Here is a 19,758-nt window from a genome sequence, read left to right as displayed (position 1 = left end):
GCCTAGTTTTTGCTGTCAAAAATAATGTTGGTTGATTGAATAATGCATTAAACACAAAATATATTTTTTAAATATAAATGTTACTCTTTATTCTATGCCTTAAAAACTAGTTGGCTTATTGTGACGAATGAGCAGCGAGGCAGACGAGGAGGTGCGGATCCAAATGCAGTAAACTTTTATTGAAAGATCAAATAAACAAATAAACACAAAAGAAAAACCCACAATGGGGAAACAGGAAACTTAAATACTGAGAACTCGGGCAGGGAAAACACACCAGGCTAACAACACTCAACGATCGACAAGGACTGAACAAACAGACAGGGTTAAATACATGCACAAGGGGAAAAGGGACCAATAACCAAACAGAACTCAAACAAGGTAACCAGGTGATGAACAGAAACCAAAGGGCAAACTAATGAGACAGGTGAAAACAATGACCAGTGAACACGAGGGAAAACAAGACTGTGGAGCTACAAAAGGGACAAAAGTGAAAACTAAGGAGTACAAAAGTGACAAAAATGGTAAACAAAAGGGCAACAGTGGAACAAGACAGGGTATACATAACAGAGCCCCCCCTCAAAGGATCGGCTTCCAGACGATCCTAAAAAACAAAGACAAAAGACAAAAAGCCCACAAAGAACAAAATGAAGGCACCGGGGCAGACCAGGGGGGGCACAAGAGCAAGGAGGCAGTCCAAGGGGCACAGAGGGCAATTAGGCAGTCTCTGGGAGTGTGTGCTGGGAACCAGGTCAGGTGGCCTGGGGAGCTTCCACCGGGTAGGGGCCACTGGACAGGGACTGGGTCAGGGAGCCTGGGAAGAGGCCATGGTACTGGGTCCGGGTCAGGAGGCCCAGAAGGCGACAACAGGATGGGAACAGGGTCAGGAGGCCACAGGACAGGGACTGGGTCAGGAGGCCCGGGAGGAGGCCACAGGACAGGGGCCGGGTCAGGAGGCCTGGGAGGAGGCCACAGGACAGGGACCGGGCCAGGGGGCCTGGGAGCTGGCCTCAGGGCAAGGACAGGTTCAGGAGGCTTGGGGCCTGGCCGCAGGGCAAGGACAGGTGCAGGAGGTCTGGGAGCTGACCTCAGGGCAAGGACGGGCTCAGGTAGCCTGGAAGCCGACCACAGGGCAAGGATAGGTTCAGGAGGCCTGGCCGGGAGAGGCGGAGCCGGGAAGGAACTAGGAGGCGTCGGAGGCGAGGCTGAGGGAGGCTTTGGAGGTGAAGCCGAGAGTGGTTCTGGCGGCGGGGCCGTGGGAGGTGGAGCCGTAGGAGGCTCGGGTGGCGGAGCCGCAGGAGGCGGAGCCGTAGGAGGCTCAGGAGGCGGAGCCGAGGTAGGCGGCGCCGTTGGAGGCTTTAGGCGCGGAGACCTGGAAGGCTCTGGAGTCTCTGGGGGCAGAGCCGTAGGGGGCTCTGGAGGTGGAGCCATAGGAGGCTCGGGAGGCAGAGCCGTAGAAGGCTCGGGAGGCAGAGCCGTGGGCGGTTCTGGAGGCGGAGCCGTAGGAGGCTTAAGAGGCTCTGGAGGTGGAGCCGTAGGAGGCTCTGGAGGCAGAGCCAAGGGAGGCTCGAGGAGAAGAGCCGCAGGAGGCTGAGCTGAAGGAGGCTTGGGAGGCGGGGCCGAGGAAGGTGGCGCCGTAAGAGGCTGAGGAGGCGGAGACCTGGAATTCTCTGGAGGCGGGGCCGAAGGGGGTGGTGCCGTAGGAGGTTTCAGAGGCGGAGCCCTAGAAGGCTCTGGGGCCTCTGGGAACAGAGCCGTGGGAGGCTCGGGGGGCGGAGCCCGGGAAGGCTCGACAGGCGGAGCCCTGGGTGGCTCAAGAGACTGGAGGGGTGGAGCCCTAGAAGGCTCGAGAGGCTTGAGGGGCGGAGCCCTGGAAGGCTTGAGAGGCGGAGCCCTGGAAGGCTCGAGAGGCTTGAGGGGCGGAGCCCTGGAAGGCTCGAGAGGCTTGAGAGGCAGAGTCCTGGAAGGCTCTGGAGGCTTGAGAGGCGGAGCCCTGGAAGACTCAGGAGGAGGAGCCCTGGAAGACTCGAGAGACTTGAGAGACTTGGGAGGCGGAGCCCTGGAAGGCTCGAGAGGCTTGAGAGGCAGAGCCCTGGAAGGCTTGGGAGGAGGAGCCCTGGAAGGCTCGAGAGGAGGAGCCCTGGAAGACTCGAGAGACTTGAGAGGAGGAGCCCTGGAAGGCTTGGGAGGAGGAGCCCTGGAAGGCTCGAGAGGCAGAGCCCTGGAAGGCTCGAGAGGAGGAGCCCTGGAAAGCTCGGAAGGCGGAGCTCTGGAAAGCTCGGAAGGCGGAGCTCTGGAAAGCTCGGGAAACTGGGAAGGCAGAGCTCTGGAAAGCTCGGAAGGTGGAGCTCTGGAAAGCTCGGAAGGCGGAGCTCTGGAAAGCTCAGGAAACTCGGAAGGCGGAGCTCTGGAAAGCTCGGGAAACTCGGAAGGCGGATCTATGGAAAGCTCGGGAAACTCGGGAGGCGGAGCTCTGGAAAGCTCGGGAAACTCGGGAGGCGGAGCTCTGGAAAGCTCGGAAGGCAGAGTACCAGGAAGCTCGGAAGGCGGAGCTCTGGAAAGCTCGGAAGGCAGAGTACTAGGAAGCTCGGAAGGCGCTGACTCTTGGATGGTCATGGCTACTGGCGCTGGCTCTCGGACGGTCATGGCTACTGGCGCTGGCTCTCGGACGGTCATGGGTACTGGCGCTGGCTCGGGGACGGTCGAGGCTACAGGTGCTGGCTCAGGGACGGTCGAGGCTACAGGCGCTGGCTCAGGGATGGTCGAGGCTACAGGCGCTGGCTCAGGGACGGTCGAGGCTACAGGTGCTGGCTCTGGGATGGTCGAGGCTACAGGCGCTGGCTCAGGGACGGTCGAGGCTACAGGTGCTGGCTCACTGACTTCTGAGGCGACAGGCACTGGCTCACTAACCTCTGAGGCAACAGGCACTGGCTCACTGACCTCTGAGGCGACAGGCTCTGGCTGGGTTACCATGGTATGCGCTGGCTTGGGTTCGCTGGGCACTGAGGGCAGAGCCAAGGGGGGTTTAGGGCACGGGGCTGTGGCTGGCGGAGGCTGGAGAGCAGAGACCTTTCCCCTTCTCCTCTTCCTTCGGGCTGATGCGACTGGCGAAGCTGGGACGCTGTTCCTGGACAGCGTGGCTTCAGGCTCGCTGGCCGTGGCTGGCAAGGGCTCAGGCTCGCTGACCGTGGCTGACGAGGGCTCAGGCTCGCTGACGGTAGAGGCCGTAGGCGCTGGCTCGCTCACAGTGACATGCGGGGGCGCTGGTTCGCTCACCGTGACAGGTGTGGGCGCTGGCTCGCTCACCGTAACATGCGTGGCCGCTGGCTCACTCACAGTGACAGGCGTGGGTGCTGGCTCGCAGACCGGGGCAGGAGTGACAGGGAGCGGTGAGCTGCAGGTAATCGCGGAGAGTGCAGCCGGGCGTTGCCTGTGGCACCCGCTCCCTCAGCGAGGGGTTTAAGCTGTTCTGAAAAAAAAACACCAATGCTGAGTCCGGGAAGTCCGTAAAGCTCGCCAGGAGGAGAAAGTAGAGAGCGTGGTCTACTAAAGGACAGTTTTCTAGCTGCAAGTTGAGCAGCCGGCATTTGGCCCATATAGCTGCTGGATCCATGTGTGGTCGATCGTTCTGTGACGAATGAGCAGCGAGGCAGACGAGGAGGTGCGGATCCAAATGCAGTAAACTTTTATTGAAAGATCAAATAAAAAAATAAACACAAAAGAAAAACCCACAATGGGGAAACAGGAAACTTAATAACCAAACAGAACTCAAACAAGGTAACCAGGTGATGAACAGAAACCAAAGGGCAAACTAATGAGACAGGTGAAAACAATGACCAGTGAACACGAGGGAAAACAAGACTGTGGAGCTACAAAAGGGACAAAAGTGACAACTAAGGAGTACAAAAGTGACAAAAATGGTAAACAAAAGGGCAACAGTGGAACAAGACAGGGTATACATAACACTTATACTAGTTATTCTTTACTGTATATAAGATAGTCCTAAAGAATGCTGCTTTTCCTGTGGAAGGTTGAATTTCCAACCGAATTTGAACCACTGAATTTGAGGAAGCAAATATTGTTTAGCGAAATAGAACGGGCTGAATTTTACCTGTCGAAAAATCTAGATGTATTTTCAAATGAACTGAATATTTTGGAAATAAACTTTGGAAGGTGAATATTTATTGTTGAATTTTTGATAATGATATTAGTTGTGAAATTAAATATTCAATGCTTAAAAATACAACCATGCTAAATTTCAGCCTCCCAAAATGCGAGCACTGTAAATGCAACGCATTCATTTTTTAGATCAGAGCAACTCAACATGCTTTTATGCTGCAAAGACTTTAGTCATGAATTGACTTCCATACCAGTGGACCTTTTTTCCCCCTGATTGAATTTTTGGTTATTGCAAAAGATCAACAAATCTAAATGAAAATAAAATAAATATTTTGGCATTTTAAGCTTAATTATTGACACAATATAAGCACTAAAGATCTGTCTTACAAAAAGTGTCCAGAGTGGCAAATCAAAAATGAAAATACATTATGAATCATGTTAATCAAACACGAGACTCAATAAATGTATTTACTCTCCCTCTCTCTGTCTCTCTTTATCTAGGATGTAGCCAGTTTCTGTGACATCGAACTTATGCCAACATTCAATTTCTAAAAGAATGGGGAGATGGTAAAACATACTTTGAGATTTTCAATTTCTTTCAGTGCTCTCATAAGGGGAATTAGCTTATACATGTTCTTTGATAGTTCAGCCTATTTCATCCCCTATATTTGGATGGGTAAAAAAATATACATATTCCAGTAGATTGCACTCGAGGTGATTGTTGTTCATTTGATAAATTGTAACTTAGATGTAACTGTGTTCTTACCACTGTCTTGCAAGTTGATACATTATCTTGCCCAAACCAAGCTAAGCTGGAAGTGAAGATCAACTTTCATAAATGAAGGAAAACAAACATGCACACACTCGTTAACACACAAACCAACCATTCTCATAGCTCAATACACAGGTTTGAATTCCCAGCATGGGTTTGAGAAAGTCTGACATAAAGTAAATAAATTATTAAGCAAATAAAAATACATTAATTCATGAAATTCTTTATATACACTCACCTAAAGGATTATTAGGAATACCTGTTCAATTTCTCATTAATGCAATTATCTAATCAACCAATCACATGGCAGTTGCTTCAATGCATTTAGGGGTGTGGTCCTGGTCAAGACAATCTCCTGAACTCCAAACTGAATGTCAGAATGGGAAAGAAAGGTGATTTAAGCAATTTTGAGCGTGGCATGGTTGTTGGTGCCAGACGGGCCGGTCTGAGTATTTCACAATCTGCTCAGTTACTGGGATTTTCACGCACAACCATTTCTAGGGTTTACAAAGAATGGTGTGAAAAGGAAAAACATCCAGTATGCGGCAGTCCTGTGGGCGAAAATGCCTTGTTGATGCTAGAGGTCAGAGGAGAATGGGCCGACTGATTCAAGCTGATAGAAGAGCAACTTTGCCTGACCACTCGTTACAACCGAGGTATGCAGCAAAGCATTTGTGAAGCCACAACACGCACAACCTTGAGGCGGATGGGCTACAACAGCAGAAGACCCCACCGGGTACCACTCATCTCCACTACAAATAGGAAAAAGAGGCTACAATTTGCAAGAGCTCACCAAAATTGGACAGTTGAAGACTGGAAATATGTTGCCTGGTCTGATGAGTCTCGATTTCTGTTGAGACATTCAGATGGTAGAGTCAGAATTTGGCGTAAACAGAATGAGAACATGGATCCATCATGCCTTGTTACCACTGTGCAGGCTGGTGGTGGTGGTGTAATGTGTGGGGATGTTTTCTTGGCACACTTAAGGCCCCTTAGTGCCAATTGGGCATCGTTTAAATGCCACGGCCTACCTGAGCATTGTTTCTGACCATGTCCATCCCTTTATGGCCACCATGTACCCATCCTCTGATGGCTACTTCCAGCAGGATAATGCACCATGTCACAAAGCTGGAATCATTTCAAATTGGTTTCTTGAACATGACAATGAGTTCACTGTACTAAAATGGCCCCCACAGTCACCAGATCTCAACCCAATAGAGCATCTTTGGGATGTGGTGGAACGGGAGCTTCGTGTCCTGGATGTGCATCCCACAAATCTCCATCAACTGCAAGATGTTATCCTATCAATATGGGCCAACATTTCTAAAGAATGCTTTCAGCACCTTGTTGAATCAATGCCACGTAGAATTAAGGCAGTTCTGAAGGCGAAAGGGGGTCAAACACAGTATTAGTATGGTGTTCCTAATAATCCTTTAGGTGAGTGTATATATATTTGGTCTGTCTTATGCATTTTATTTTGGCTTTGTATGAAATGAGAACAATAAATAAAAAAAAATATGTTATATAAGATGTTTAATTAACTGGAAGTCACTTGCGAGAGGCAGGTAAAACAAACTGAAAGTTTAATTGGGAATGCTTCACAATGAACTGAGAAAGTGAGAATTACAGTTGGTTTTCATATGGCTGTATTTTTTGTTTTAATAAAAACATGACAAGAATAGTTTATATACCTGTACATTGGACAATCACATTAACATTTTTACACATCATACAAGTTAATGTATATAGCAGCAGCATACATTTAATACCGTTTCATTTTCTACATTAAAAAATACAGCTTTAATTTACAAAACCACTTAGGACTTCCAGAGAGAAAGAGAAAACTAGTTGTTTACAAGTTTCGGAAGGTTTCTTGTTCCAACACGATCAGACTCAATCTCATGTCACGTGGCACGTTAAAAAAGAAGGTATGCAGATTTTCTTTTTCTGAAAGATGAGAAGTAAAATTCAGGTCTTTATTAAATGGGTCTACCTTTAAATAAATTTTGGAGAAAATAAAAACATATACATATCTATATATTATTATTTATTTTTTTAATCTAGTCTAATTTTAGAATTTTAGTCTAATTAAAAATATATTCCACATATTGTATACTTAAATCAAGGCTAAAAAATTTGGTTAAATTTTTGGGCATAACATATAGCTATCAAGCACTCATGGACTCTGAATTTGACAACTTGCTAACTTTAACAGTGCTTTTTCAATGACTCACACACAAAACTATCAGTCTGGTGCATGTTACTTTTCCTATAGTTCAGAGAAAGTCTTCAAGTCCTAAAAGCTCACATGATTCTTCAAATGACAAAGCATCAAGTTAATCTAATTGTGAATCACTCTGACCCCCAATGATGGCTGTAGCCTCTAATTAGCTGACTGGCTGGAAACAGTCATAGTAAAAATCAGCAAATCAATAGTATTTTAGTGAGAGGCTGTGAAAAACAAATGGTACAGAGCAAATAACAAAATAATGAATCACAAATTTAATAGCAGAAGAATCGGTTGACAGTTAATCATAGTTCACTCAGAGCCTGAGGATAGTCGTCTATCTCCCTCTGCTAACTCAAATGTTTGGATTCAAACCAACTAAAGTGCCTTGGGAATTGCATATTTACTAATGTGTCATTATTAAACTAGGTGTTTCAAAGATAAATATTCACATACTGACAAATAAAGCGGAGTTCAAATGATGTGTATTTCTCTATACTTTCTCTACATTCAAAATCTTGATGTAGGTCTTGAATAAAACTTATGAAAGATTAAATATCTATGTACACGCATATGCATGATGGGTACTGATAACATGCCCCTCAATTGTGCAAGGCTTACCTTGAGCAGTCATATCCTCCCCATCCTTGACTGCAATGACACCTGTTAGGTCGGATACACCTGCCTCCATTCAAACAGGGCACTGAGCACACCGCTGAAAACACACATATCAAATACTACCATTAACCCTTGCACATAACAGTATATAGCATATTTGTACATCCTGTATGATATTCTGTCTTATTGTGTATTACTCTTTATATTATTATTTACTGTATTATATTTTATTTTTATTATATGTCTTGTTCTATATTCTCTTTGCATGGAAAGCTTTCATCACCAAGAAAAATTCCTTGTGTAAGCATACTTGGCAATAAAGCTAATTTTGATTTTTATAACAGCAATATTTCAATGCAGAGTATGTGCTTAGGCTCACTTAGGACGAAGGCTGCCTTATATCTGTAGTTCTTCAGTTAACTCTTATAAACCTCTCAGTAATGTACTACAGCAACATTATATTAATTGAAGTTCAACATTATATGGAACTTTTTTCCATTTACTATTCATCAGGCTACTTGTTACATAATGTGTTGTAACAACATTAAAGTATAACTTAAAACTTGAATTACTTGTCTTGTATTCATATCATGGTCCACTAAAAATGCAGCATTTTGAACATTATATTTGATCGAAAAAGGGGAGAAATTTGAATGCAGTCCAAACAGGCTTTATTTATTTTGTGATTACAGCTCTCTGTGAAAAAAAAGAAAAAGGAATACATTATTATGTCGAGAACATTTGAAGATGCTTAGAAAATGCTCAAATTGGCATTTAAACAGAAAAGTAGGAAATATTCAATTAATTTTAGAATAAAAAATAAATAATTATAAGTATTCTTGACGATTTACTGTAATTTGGCAGATCATAGTTTTTTCATGAACTGCAACTGCAAGTCAAAGGAACAAATAAAAAACAGTAATCATAAAGTAGACTTAGCGTTACACTTCTAAAACTTTACTTGACTTCACTTAAGCAAATACATTTAGGTACACAGGTCTGGCTTGGAACACAACCAGGGAAGTTCTTCAGTAATTTAAGGACTTTGCCCTACAAACCTTGGTCCTGACAGACATTTTAAACATGCCTCATTTTAATCAATACAGGTAGATGAAACACAAAGAGACAAGCCACAACAGCAGAATAAGAGCCAGTTCACAACCAGTTCACAACCAGTTCACAAGTTGTACAGAAACCATTGTGAGTGTAGATGACAGGCTTGAGTCTGCAAAACTATTTAAATTTCACAAATAATGTTTCAAATGCAAGCTTGCTCTTGACAGGTCGTAAGGGCAGAAGATATTTTGGTACTGTAAATGCCAAAGTGTATTCTTCTACATGAAAATGTGCATCATTTTTCTTTTCTTTTTTTTTTTTTTTTTAAAGGAATGAGGCAAAGCAATTAGACAGATGGAAATTAAAAAATATTGGGCCTGTCCACATTACCTTCAAATACATAAAACATACCTTACCACAGTAAAAAAATTATAATTTAAACAGATAAAAATTTTTTTTTAAATACAAGACATTTCATGTAATTTTATGGTAAAATGCTGTTTTTTTTTTAGAGGTAAAAAGTATGATTTGCTATAGGTAACAGTGAAATGAATATGTTTAACAAGACATGTTACACTTAGACAATACAAGACAACTATGTTTCTTCTTATTTGTGACATCAGTTATGTACATTGGAATGTTTTCTTTTACACTTTGCATTTTATGTTCATTTAGTTTATTGCATTATTTCAGTGTCGTGTTACCCTGACACTGCACTTTCTGTACATATTTATTGGCCAGTGCTCCTGGAAGGGCCACTCATGATTAAATTGAAGTCATCATGTGGCCTATTGTTTTATCACCTGTGTTACTATGGTGGTTTGCAGAACATAAAGTGCAAAGCAGAATATTGTAATCCAGTAGGTTGGTATATTAACATTATATCACTTACTACGGTAGTAAATGTAAACTTTACAGGCACCAAAATTACATCACATAATGCCTGAAACATTGTTAATGTATTGTTCGTGGTGAATTTTCTTTTTTTACAGGAAAAGTAACAGGATTTTTTTTTTACAGTGTACCTGTTTGTTAATATAAATTCATATTATAACCAATCCAGAATTGAAAATTTACTATTTTTCTAAATAGAATAGGAATTTTATCAATAAATCCATCCCGAATTATGCCATAAAAAAAACAACTTGTGTTTTGTTTAGGGGCATTGGATCAGTGTTCTCGTCGTGCTCCCTGTCAACTCCGACCTGGTTTCTAGCCAGGATCCGAAGTTGCAATGATCCAACCAGCAGACCGAATTCTAGCAATGCATCAGCAGATCCCGACGAGCCAGTGTGCAGTGACATTCAAGCCACTGGACCAGCACTTAGAGTTCTACACCTTAACGTCAAGGGTCTGTCTGCAGTCAAACAAACAGTCAGTCAGTCAGTCAGTCAGTTTAGTTCTCTAGCTCCTGGAATGTATTGAAAATCACTATTAGTGGACTGTTGTCACAGGTGTTGCCTAGTTGCATCATCAGTATGACACAGGTTGACCCCAGGAGATTGAGCCATCCCTCTATACCACCATGAGGTCCATCTCCCTGTAATCGCTTCACTAGTTTGCACTCCACCTTACTTTGTACCTCTTAAGTTTAACCAGTCTTTACGTGACAGCAAAAGATACATTTACATAAAAGGAACACATTTTTTAGTTGAACTCCGACTAAGACTAAACTTTGAATTGTAGACAGAGATCACAAATATCTTGGGGGAAATGTTTGATGTTCTCAAGACACTCTAAATTAGCAGCAATAAAATGCTGTGAGGTTATGGCTAGGCTACATCTCAACTTGTCAAGAGTGAAAAAAGCAGATGAAGTTCCTACTCCCCTAATAATAATAATCGATCTATTGTCACACATTATACATAATTTTTTGGGCATATATACAGTTAAATATTTTTTTTCACATATCCCAGCTGGGGTCAGAGTGCAGGGTCAGTCATGATACGGCGTCCCTGGAGCAGATAGGATCAAGGGCCTTGCTCAAGGGCCCAACAGTGGTGTCTTGGCAGTGTTGGGGCTTGAACGTCTGACCTTCTGGTCAGTAACCCGAAAGCCTTAACAGCTGAGCCATTAATAATGTTAAGATTTGTCATTTCATACAAACCAGATTCCCCAAACAAACCCACACACTCTTACCATTGTGGCAGCGTGTGCCCGTCCAGCCTACTGGGCACTCACACTGGTATGGAGCTACACAGCGTCCTCCATTTAGACAAGTTAGGATGCAGATTGCTGCAGTTAAAACAACAGAGGCACAGAATTAATTTGTTAAACATTTAAAAGCCTTAGTATATACAGCATATGTACACAGTATATATATCAACATTGGCTGATTGAGGACATGCACTACATGTGGGATAGTTATCGTGCAGAAAGGGTTTGGACACTTGGGGATTTGTTTTGCATAATCCAATCTTTTGTCATCCAAGCTTTTATTTGGTATTTCTTTGTGTGTGTTTTTCTTTTATTATTTTTAATTGTTAATATCACTAGTATTATTTTAAACAGTGGTAGGTCATGTTGATATTTTGTAATATTTAAAGAGAATGGGGTTATCACGATGCCAACATTTTGTAGTCAGTACCAATACCAATGAAATTTCTCAATTCTCAATACCAATTTTGATATAAAAGCAAAAGCTAAAATTAAAAAAATGTGTTAAGTAAATATTCTAAGTAGTACACACACACACACACACACACACACACACACACACACACACACACACACACACACACACACACACACACACACACACACACACACACACACACACACTTCAGTCAAAACACTTGAAACACTTACTCATTCTTTATTAAACATTTTTTTTCTTCACATTTTAGAATAATAGTAAAGTTATCACAACTATAGAATAATAGAAGGTTTGAGGTATGGTTCTGATGGTTGATGTGAACATTAACTGAAGCTCCTGACCATATCTGCATGATTTTATACACTGCACTGCTGCCACACGATATCGCATGAATAAGTAGATGTACAGGTGTTATTAGGTACCTAATAAAGTGGCCAGTGAGTGTTTACAGTAAGTATGAATTCTCAAGTAAATAAAAAAAATTAAATAACTGCCTGTTTTTTGTCACCAAGACAGGTATTTTTAATGTATCTGCATTACCGCGAGTGGTAATCTGTCAGAAAGCAAGCAGGCACCAAATGAGTCAGTACTTGGTACTACCGATATTGCAGAAGGTCTAGTAGTTAAATCTATAACATTTTAGTATGGACTTGGTACACTGAAAACCCTAATAATTTAACTCAATTCCATTGAATAATGGGGTCACCCAAAACTTGAGAATTTCAGTTAATTAACTTGGTGTTCATATAGAATTAACTTAAATATACAGTGAGGAAAATAAGTATTTGAACACCCTGCTATTTTGCAAGTTCTCCCACTTAGAAATCATGGAGGGGTCTAAAATTGTCATCGTAGGTGCATGTCCACTCTGAGAGACATAATCTAAAAATAAAAATCCAGAAATCACAATGTATGATTTTTTAACTATTTATTTGTATGATACAGCTGCAAATAAGTATTTGAACACCTGTCTATCAGCTAGAATTCTGACCCTCAAAGACCTGTTAGTCTGCCTTTAAAATGTCCACCTCCACTCCATTTATTATCCTAAATTAGATGCACCTATTTGAGGTCGTTAGGTGCATAAAGACACCTGTCCACCCCATACAATCAGTAAGAATCCAACTACTAACATGGCCAAGACCAAAGAGCTGTCCAAAGACACTAGAGACAAAATTGTACAACTCCACAAGGCTGGAAAGGGCTACGGGAAATTGCCAAGCAGCTTGGTGAAAAAAGGTCCACTGTTGGAGCAATCATTAGAAAATGGAAGAAGCTAAACATGACTGTCAATCTCCCTCGGACTGGGGCTCCATGCAAGATCTCACCTCGTGGGGTCTCAATGATCCTAAGAAAGGTGAGAAATCAGTCCAGAACTACACGGGAGGAGCTGGTCAATGACCTGAAAAGAGCTGGGACCACCGTTTCCAAGGTTACTGTTGGTAATACACTAAGACGTCATGGTTTGAAATCATGCATGGCACAGAAGGTTCCCCTGCTTAAACCAGCACATGTCAAGGCCCGTCTTAAGTTTGCCAATGACCATTTGGATGATCCAGAGGAGTCATGGGAGAAAGTCATGTGGTCAGATGAGACCAAAATAGAACTTTTTGGTCATAATTCCACTAACCGTGTTTGGAGGAAGAAGAATGATGAGTACCATCCCAAGAACACCATCCCTACTGTGAAGCATGGGGGTGGTAGCATCATGCTTTGGGGGTGTTTTTCTGCACATGGGACAGGGCTGACTGAACTGTATTAAGGAGAGGATGACCGGGGCCATGTATTGCGAGATTTTGGGGAACAACCTCCTTCCCTCAGTTAGAGCATTGAAGATGGGTCGAGGGTGGGTCTTCCAACATGACAATGACCCGAAGCACACAGCCAGGATAACCAAGGAGTGGCTCTGTAAGAAGCATATCAAGGTTCTGGCGTGGCCTAGCCAGTCTCCAGACCTAAACCCAATAGAGAATCTTTGGAGGGAGCTCAAACTCCATGTTTCTCAGCGACAGCCCAGAAACCTGACTGATCTAGAGAAGATCTGTGTGGAGGAGTGGGCCAAAATCCCTCCTGCAGTGTGTGCAAACCTGGTGAAAAACTACAGGAAACGTTTGACCTCTGTAATTGCAAACAAAGGCTACTGTACCAAATATTAACATTGATTTTCTCAGGTGTTCAAATACTTATTTGCAGCTGTATCATACAAATAAATAGTTCAAAAATCATACATTGTGATTTCTGGATTTTTTTTTTTAGATTATGTCTCTCACAGTGGACATGCACCTACGATGACAATTTCAGACCCCTTCATGATTTCTAAGTGGGAGAACTTGCAAAATAGCAGGGTGTTCAAATACTTATTTTCCTCACTGTATAAGTTGTGTTAACTACATGCAAGCAGACTTAAATCAGATTTGCTATTTAAATATAGTTATTTTTCTACTGTTGTAAATAATTTTAGAACAAACAATAGCACATCTCAAATAAAGATGATAACTGATTCTATGTAAGTTATTAAATAATTCTCCACAGAAATGCACAGAAACCTGTACTTCAGCTGCAGACGTACAAGGAGAACTGTGATAATTTTAACAAGGTCCTGCTTGACCAAAGGGGACACTGATCAACATAATGGTGACAAGACACATAACAACTATTTGGAACAAAACAACAAAATAATTCTACAAAAGAGCTAAAACAACATGAATACACCACCACATCTCCAAACTGAAACCCTGAACCACGGACCACCCCATTGGCCACGTATAGAGGTGGGCCACAGGACACCCCTGTGTATGATCAAAATGGACTGGACCAGTTGGTTAGAAAGGTAGATTCTCAGCAAGGATGAAGAACTAAAGAGAGCTTTGTGGGTCTTTCAGGAACTGTTCTGAAGTAGTATTTTTGGATGCTGAATTATAAGAATCTTACAATGGCTAGCATTTCTTTTATGTGCTAGAAAGCCTAATTAGAGTTGTGAACATACAAGTTCACAACACACACATGAGGCGGTGCACTTGATGTTATATCCTCTCAGATCTGAGACAGTGAGGGACAAGCGGTGTGAAATCTATTAGCCCAATCTGAAAGTACTCTATATATAGATCTATTTTACTCTAATCATGCAAGCAAGCCACCACAAACATTAAGTAGTACACATATCATACTGAATAAATTTAGAGCAGCATACAAATTACCAAAAGGTAAAAATATCACAAATAATGCAACACAGCAGAGGAACATTTACTGACTGTGAGATAGAGTAGGCTTGCATAATTATAAATGGTATCATACAGAAATGATGGGACCAGAGCTAACTGCAGCTAATCAAGCAAAGTTTCTGAACAAATAAACAAACAAACACCGATATTGCTATGGAGCTACCATGCAATATGTAGAGCACACAATCAATGAAATACCAAATAGATGTGATATTCAGATCCATATACTGTACCTGGCTAACCAAACCTTTACTTTGCTTAGGGACAAAACAGATTAATCACATTTCAAAGCTTAGCTGTGCTTGGGTTTGGTTATGAGAAGTTATAGTGACTGTGAAGAAGTGTCTTAACCCACTAGAACCTGACAAATCTGCAGCAACCCAAATCAGGAATTCTGTTTGCTCTACACTCTGTTGATATGTAAATTCTGTATGTGTTTAGGGTGTTTTTTTTGCTGTACAACATGTTTCGATTTAGGACAGAGTGGGCACCAGAAAGATGCTACGTGATACGTGTTAAAAAAGATACTAGAGCAATATTATGCAGGCTATCTGGAGGTCTTGTGCTAGCTTGAATTACATTTTCAGACAAATATGAGTCTTTCTATTTGAGTAATTTGAGAGCATTTTCTACTTTCCAGCCTTTTAATAATAATAATAATAATAATAATAATAATAATAATAATAAAGTACAATCCCTTTAGCAATATGTTTTAAATTTAAAAATAAGAACACATTTTTAGAATGAACTGGTATGCATGAACATTTCCCTCATATATTGTAAAAAGGAGTGATTTGCAAATTTGATTCACCCTATGCCAGAAGTGTTCACAAGTCTTTCATCTTTCATCCAAGTCTGGAGTTTTTAACACTGGAGTCAGAGTCAAGTCTCGAGACCGAAACGAGACTCAAGTCACTAAACTTTAATCAATTAAATCAATTACACGGGGCATTTGTTTCTGTAATTTGCACTTCATAATGCGCCACATATTCTAAATTGGAGACAGGTCAGGACTGTGGGCAGGTTAGTCTAGCACCCGCACTGTTCTACATAACGTGGCGGCAAATTTTTCTTATCGCGGCCCATTCGGCACGTTTCGCGGCCAAACCACCGGCCCACAGGCCAGTCCGCCCCTGATCGGCCCCAAAGTGCGTCGGCCCACCGGGAAAATGTCCGGTATGACAAATGCATTTTTTTACAGTACTAATATTTTTCTGTCGTAATGTCTTAAATTGCATGCAATCAGTTGAACAGAGCTCTCATTTCAGAAGGACTTTTATTTTTAAAGATCTTTGTACTACCTGTTTGTGAAGGGTTCGTTATGTCAAGCTTCCTGCGACTCAAGAGCTGAAATCTCCGAACTGCAATGAAGAAAGAGTTCATTTTAGAGTTCACAGCCGTTTATACACTCAACACACTGAGCTGTGGCAACTATTGGACACACTGCATTAAAATCGAGTATTAGTAGTGTGTGTTGCATTTGTGTGTGTTCATGTGTGTGCCTGTGGGTGAAGGAGCACATGTGACTGTATATTATTTAATTAAATTACATCCTTCTGCTGTTTAATGGTCACACATGGCCATATAGAGGCTTTTTTATTATTATTTTCAAGTGGTCTTTGATTTCATCTCAAAACTTTCACATTACATTACATTTTGCTAATGGCAGCATACTTACATCTAGTACCGAAATTAACAAGATGATATCATACCATTTAAAATGTTGGTATCACGGTATTTAGTTAGAGGTGAATTTACACACTCAACAGTCCCAACATTTTTGGAGAATGTTGCAATCATCTGATTTGAAATTAATGAATTAATGTGTGTATATATATATATATATATATATATATATATATATATATATATATATCCAAGCTATTAGGTGTCCTAAAAAATTAAAGTTGCACTCAGTAACATTTGTCTTTGAGTCATCATGGACTTACACTGACATTTAGTGGTTTGGATGCCATTGTAGAAATGTAGTATTCACAGTCAGCCATGATTACTTTAATCAATCAGTGAAAGTGTCAAATAACAGGACGTTTACTGAAATTAAGAGAGCAGTATTCAGCTGGTAATGTGATTTTAACACGGCAGCCCCCTTGTGTGGACCCCCTCCATGTAGAATAAAACAGATTTTATAAGGTTACTGATATGATGTGAGTGTCATGATTTCCTACATATATTGCAAATGTACAATTCTTGTCTTTAGGAGTTCAACTTTGTTTAATGAGGAAAAAATTACTGAGTGCATTTTAAGTCACAAGGTTAAACACCAAATAATGTATTAATAATGACATGAATAATGGTGAATCGAATTGACAAATAACTACTACTAGTTTTTATTAGCATTTTACAAACTGTCCCACCTTTTTTGAAACTGGGGTTGTACCATAGGAAAGATGAAAGTCTGTACTCACTCCCACACACTGCACTGATGGGGGTCCAGGTTTGATCACTTCTGCAAGTTAAGGTGGCAGTGCCCTTAGCCTGGTTACCTTTGACTCGTTTACCTTTAGGACACTTGACTGGTACAGACTGGCCTACCAGGAAAACAGTCTGTGTCGTGTTGCTATTGACTCCAGTCCAGCCAGGTGGAGGTGGGCATGATTTGGCTGTGAGGGGAGGATAAGATTTGAGTTGTGCATATTTAAGCTATTTTGTCTCATTGTGCTTGACTTTGTACTTTAAATGGCTAAGCAAACCTATTTTGCATGAACGTAGCAGTTCTTGCAAGTTTGCTTTGCATGTCCCATGATTGAAAACAAGGTGCTCTGCAGTTTAAACTACATTCTCTCAGTGACAAATGGCTCAGAAAAGCCTGACTTTGGTGCGAAAGCTTAATCAAAGAATGTTGTGAAAATTCTTGAAATGTTTGCAGAGAAAAAATTGCATATTTTTAAAGACTGCCAGTGAACAAAATGTCAATAAATCTCAAAAATGAATACCTATATTATTGAATAAACAAACAAGCAAATGAGATTATGGGGCAATATCGATGAGCTTTAGAAAAAGCATGCTTTCAATTTACACTAACCCTAACAGAGCTTCATAATGCACGCTTTCACAAAATTATATATATATATATATTTTTTATAACATACATGTTTTCTGTATAGTTGTATATACTGTTTTACATGATAGGTCAATGAACAAGTCCTTCATCCAGAAAGTCTCTCTCACAGATGATGTAATAAAAGTGCTCGACATAAGTTTGCAGACAGGGAACGATGAACTCTGTGTAATCATGAGAAAGGATGACATCATGTAGATTGGGATACAGGTGCAGAATTTATATTAAAAAAATTGTCTACTCCTCTCTCGCTGTTGCTGGCGTGCCAGTGGTTACCCCTCCACGTGCCAATGCTGGCACGCATGCCATAGGTTGCCGACCCCTTGTATAACCTTTCTCAAACTGAAACTCAAGAGCACGCCAGCTGGCCAGGCTATGTTCCTATACTTTTCCATTTAATAAGTATGTTGGTTTCTCACAACCCCCTAGGTTTGTATGTGGATTTCATTACTAACTTTAGTTACATTTAATTACAAGAAAGAAAGACGTTAAAATAGAGAAACATTGAATCAAACATATACTGTATTCCTTTGAGTCATACAGTGCATTCATACAGTATTCAGACCCCTTAATATTTCTCACAGTTTGCCATGTTGCAGCCTTCTGCTAATATGCTTTCAATTATTTTGTCACATATACTCCATACCCCATAATGACAAAATGAAATCACTTTTCAAATTTATTAAAACGAAAAAAAAAAACTGAAATATCACATTTACATTAGTATTCATATCCATTTCGATGACTCTTGAAATTTAGCTCAGGTGCATCCCATTTCTCTGGATTATCTTTGAGATGTTTCTACACTTTACACTTGATGTTTTTTAGAATCCTATCCCACACTCCCTCCTCCAATACCAAATTTAAATCTTTTTCCCATAATCTCTTGAGGGAAGTTGAAGCTCCGTCCCCCAGACTCTGAATTAGTAGGGAGTAATACACTGATGCCTCATGATCCTTCCCAAAAGCAGTTATCACCACTCCCAGAGTATCTGCTGCTTTAGGGGGGGTGTATGCTACTTCCAAAAATAGTGCAGAGCAGGTGGCGCAGTTGTAAATACCTAAAAACAATTTGACCTGGGAATCCCAAAATGTTGACCATTTTTTCAAAGGATCTCAACACTCTACTCTCAAATACCTCACTGAGCATATTAATCTCCCTCACAATCTACTCTGACAAACAGAAAGGGGACTTATTAATACAGAATTTTGGGTTCACCCATATGCTCGTAGCAACATTTAAATAAATGTCTGAATTAAACATTGACACTTTTGGCCATACTGCATGCAAATGTGAGATAACGGGGTGTAATTTAATTTCTCCGATTAGTTTGATAGAAAGGCTTAGCAATGGCAAAATAGGGGCAATAACTTTCTGTTCAATACAAATCCAGGGAGGGGCTCACTCAGGTGGAAGTGACCAATGAGCCAAATGTCTGAGACCGAATGCATAATAAAACTAAATCTTGGGTAGGCCAAGCCCACCTTTGTCAAATGGCCTATGTAACTTATTGACGTGTAATCTGGGACATTTACCATTCCAAATGAAGGACTTCACTATGCTATCAAAATGTTTTAAACAAAAGAGGGGGACATCAACAGGGAGAGATTGTAGCAGGTAGTTGCATTTTGGAATACAATTAATTTTAATAACATTAACCTTCCCAATCATAGATAAATGTAATGAAGCCCACCTGCCCACATCACTCAAAAACCTTTTTTATTAAAGGGTCAAAATGAACTGACTAATTCACACAAATTTGCTGGGAATAAAATACCCAAATGCGTAATGCCCTGTTTAGGCCACTGGAAGGCGCCCAGCTGAAAAGCCGTTACACTGTCAGAGCCAAAGCTTCACACTGTATCCTGAGAACTGAATTAATAATTCGTGGCAGCAAGGCATAGATTTAGTAGGGTTGGAGACAAATAATAAAATATTATCTTCGTAAAGCAAAAGCTTATGCGCCACATCTCCCGCATCCCTGGAGAATCATCCTCCTTTATTTATCGCGGCTGCTAATGGTTCCAGGGAAAGACAGAACAATAAGTGGTAAAGTGAGCAACCCTGCCGTG

At 41.3% G+C, this 19,758-nt stretch overlaps 1 protein-coding gene across 1 annotated transcript in view; it reads right to left on the bottom strand.

The window, feature by feature from the left end:
• Positions 1-6,455: 6,455 nt before the first annotated feature.
• Positions 6,456-19,758, bottom strand: part of LOC127637223 (sushi, von Willebrand factor type A, EGF and pentraxin domain-containing protein 1-like) — a 164,040-nt gene continuing 150,737 nt past the window's right edge. Inside the window, exons 42-46 of the mRNA XM_052118196.1 lie at positions 17,033-17,227; positions 15,908-15,967; positions 10,929-11,024; positions 7,737-7,830; positions 6,456-6,835 (exon numbers count right to left, since the gene is read on the bottom strand). Coding sequence (XP_051974156.1) covers positions 6,805-6,835; positions 7,737-7,830; positions 10,929-11,024; positions 15,908-15,967; positions 17,033-17,227 — 476 coding nt within the window. The 3' untranslated portion in view covers positions 6,456-6,804. The remainder of the gene's footprint in view (positions 6,836-7,736; positions 7,831-10,928; positions 11,025-15,907; positions 15,968-17,032; positions 17,228-19,758) is intronic.

The sequence above is a fragment of the Xyrauchen texanus genome, chromosome 1, assembly GCF_025860055.1.
Source record: "Xyrauchen texanus isolate HMW12.3.18 chromosome 1, RBS_HiC_50CHRs, whole genome shotgun sequence".
Taxonomy (NCBI): Eukaryota; Metazoa; Chordata; class Actinopteri; order Cypriniformes; family Catostomidae; genus Xyrauchen; species Xyrauchen texanus.
This window is presented reverse-complemented; position numbering and strand designations above follow the sequence as displayed.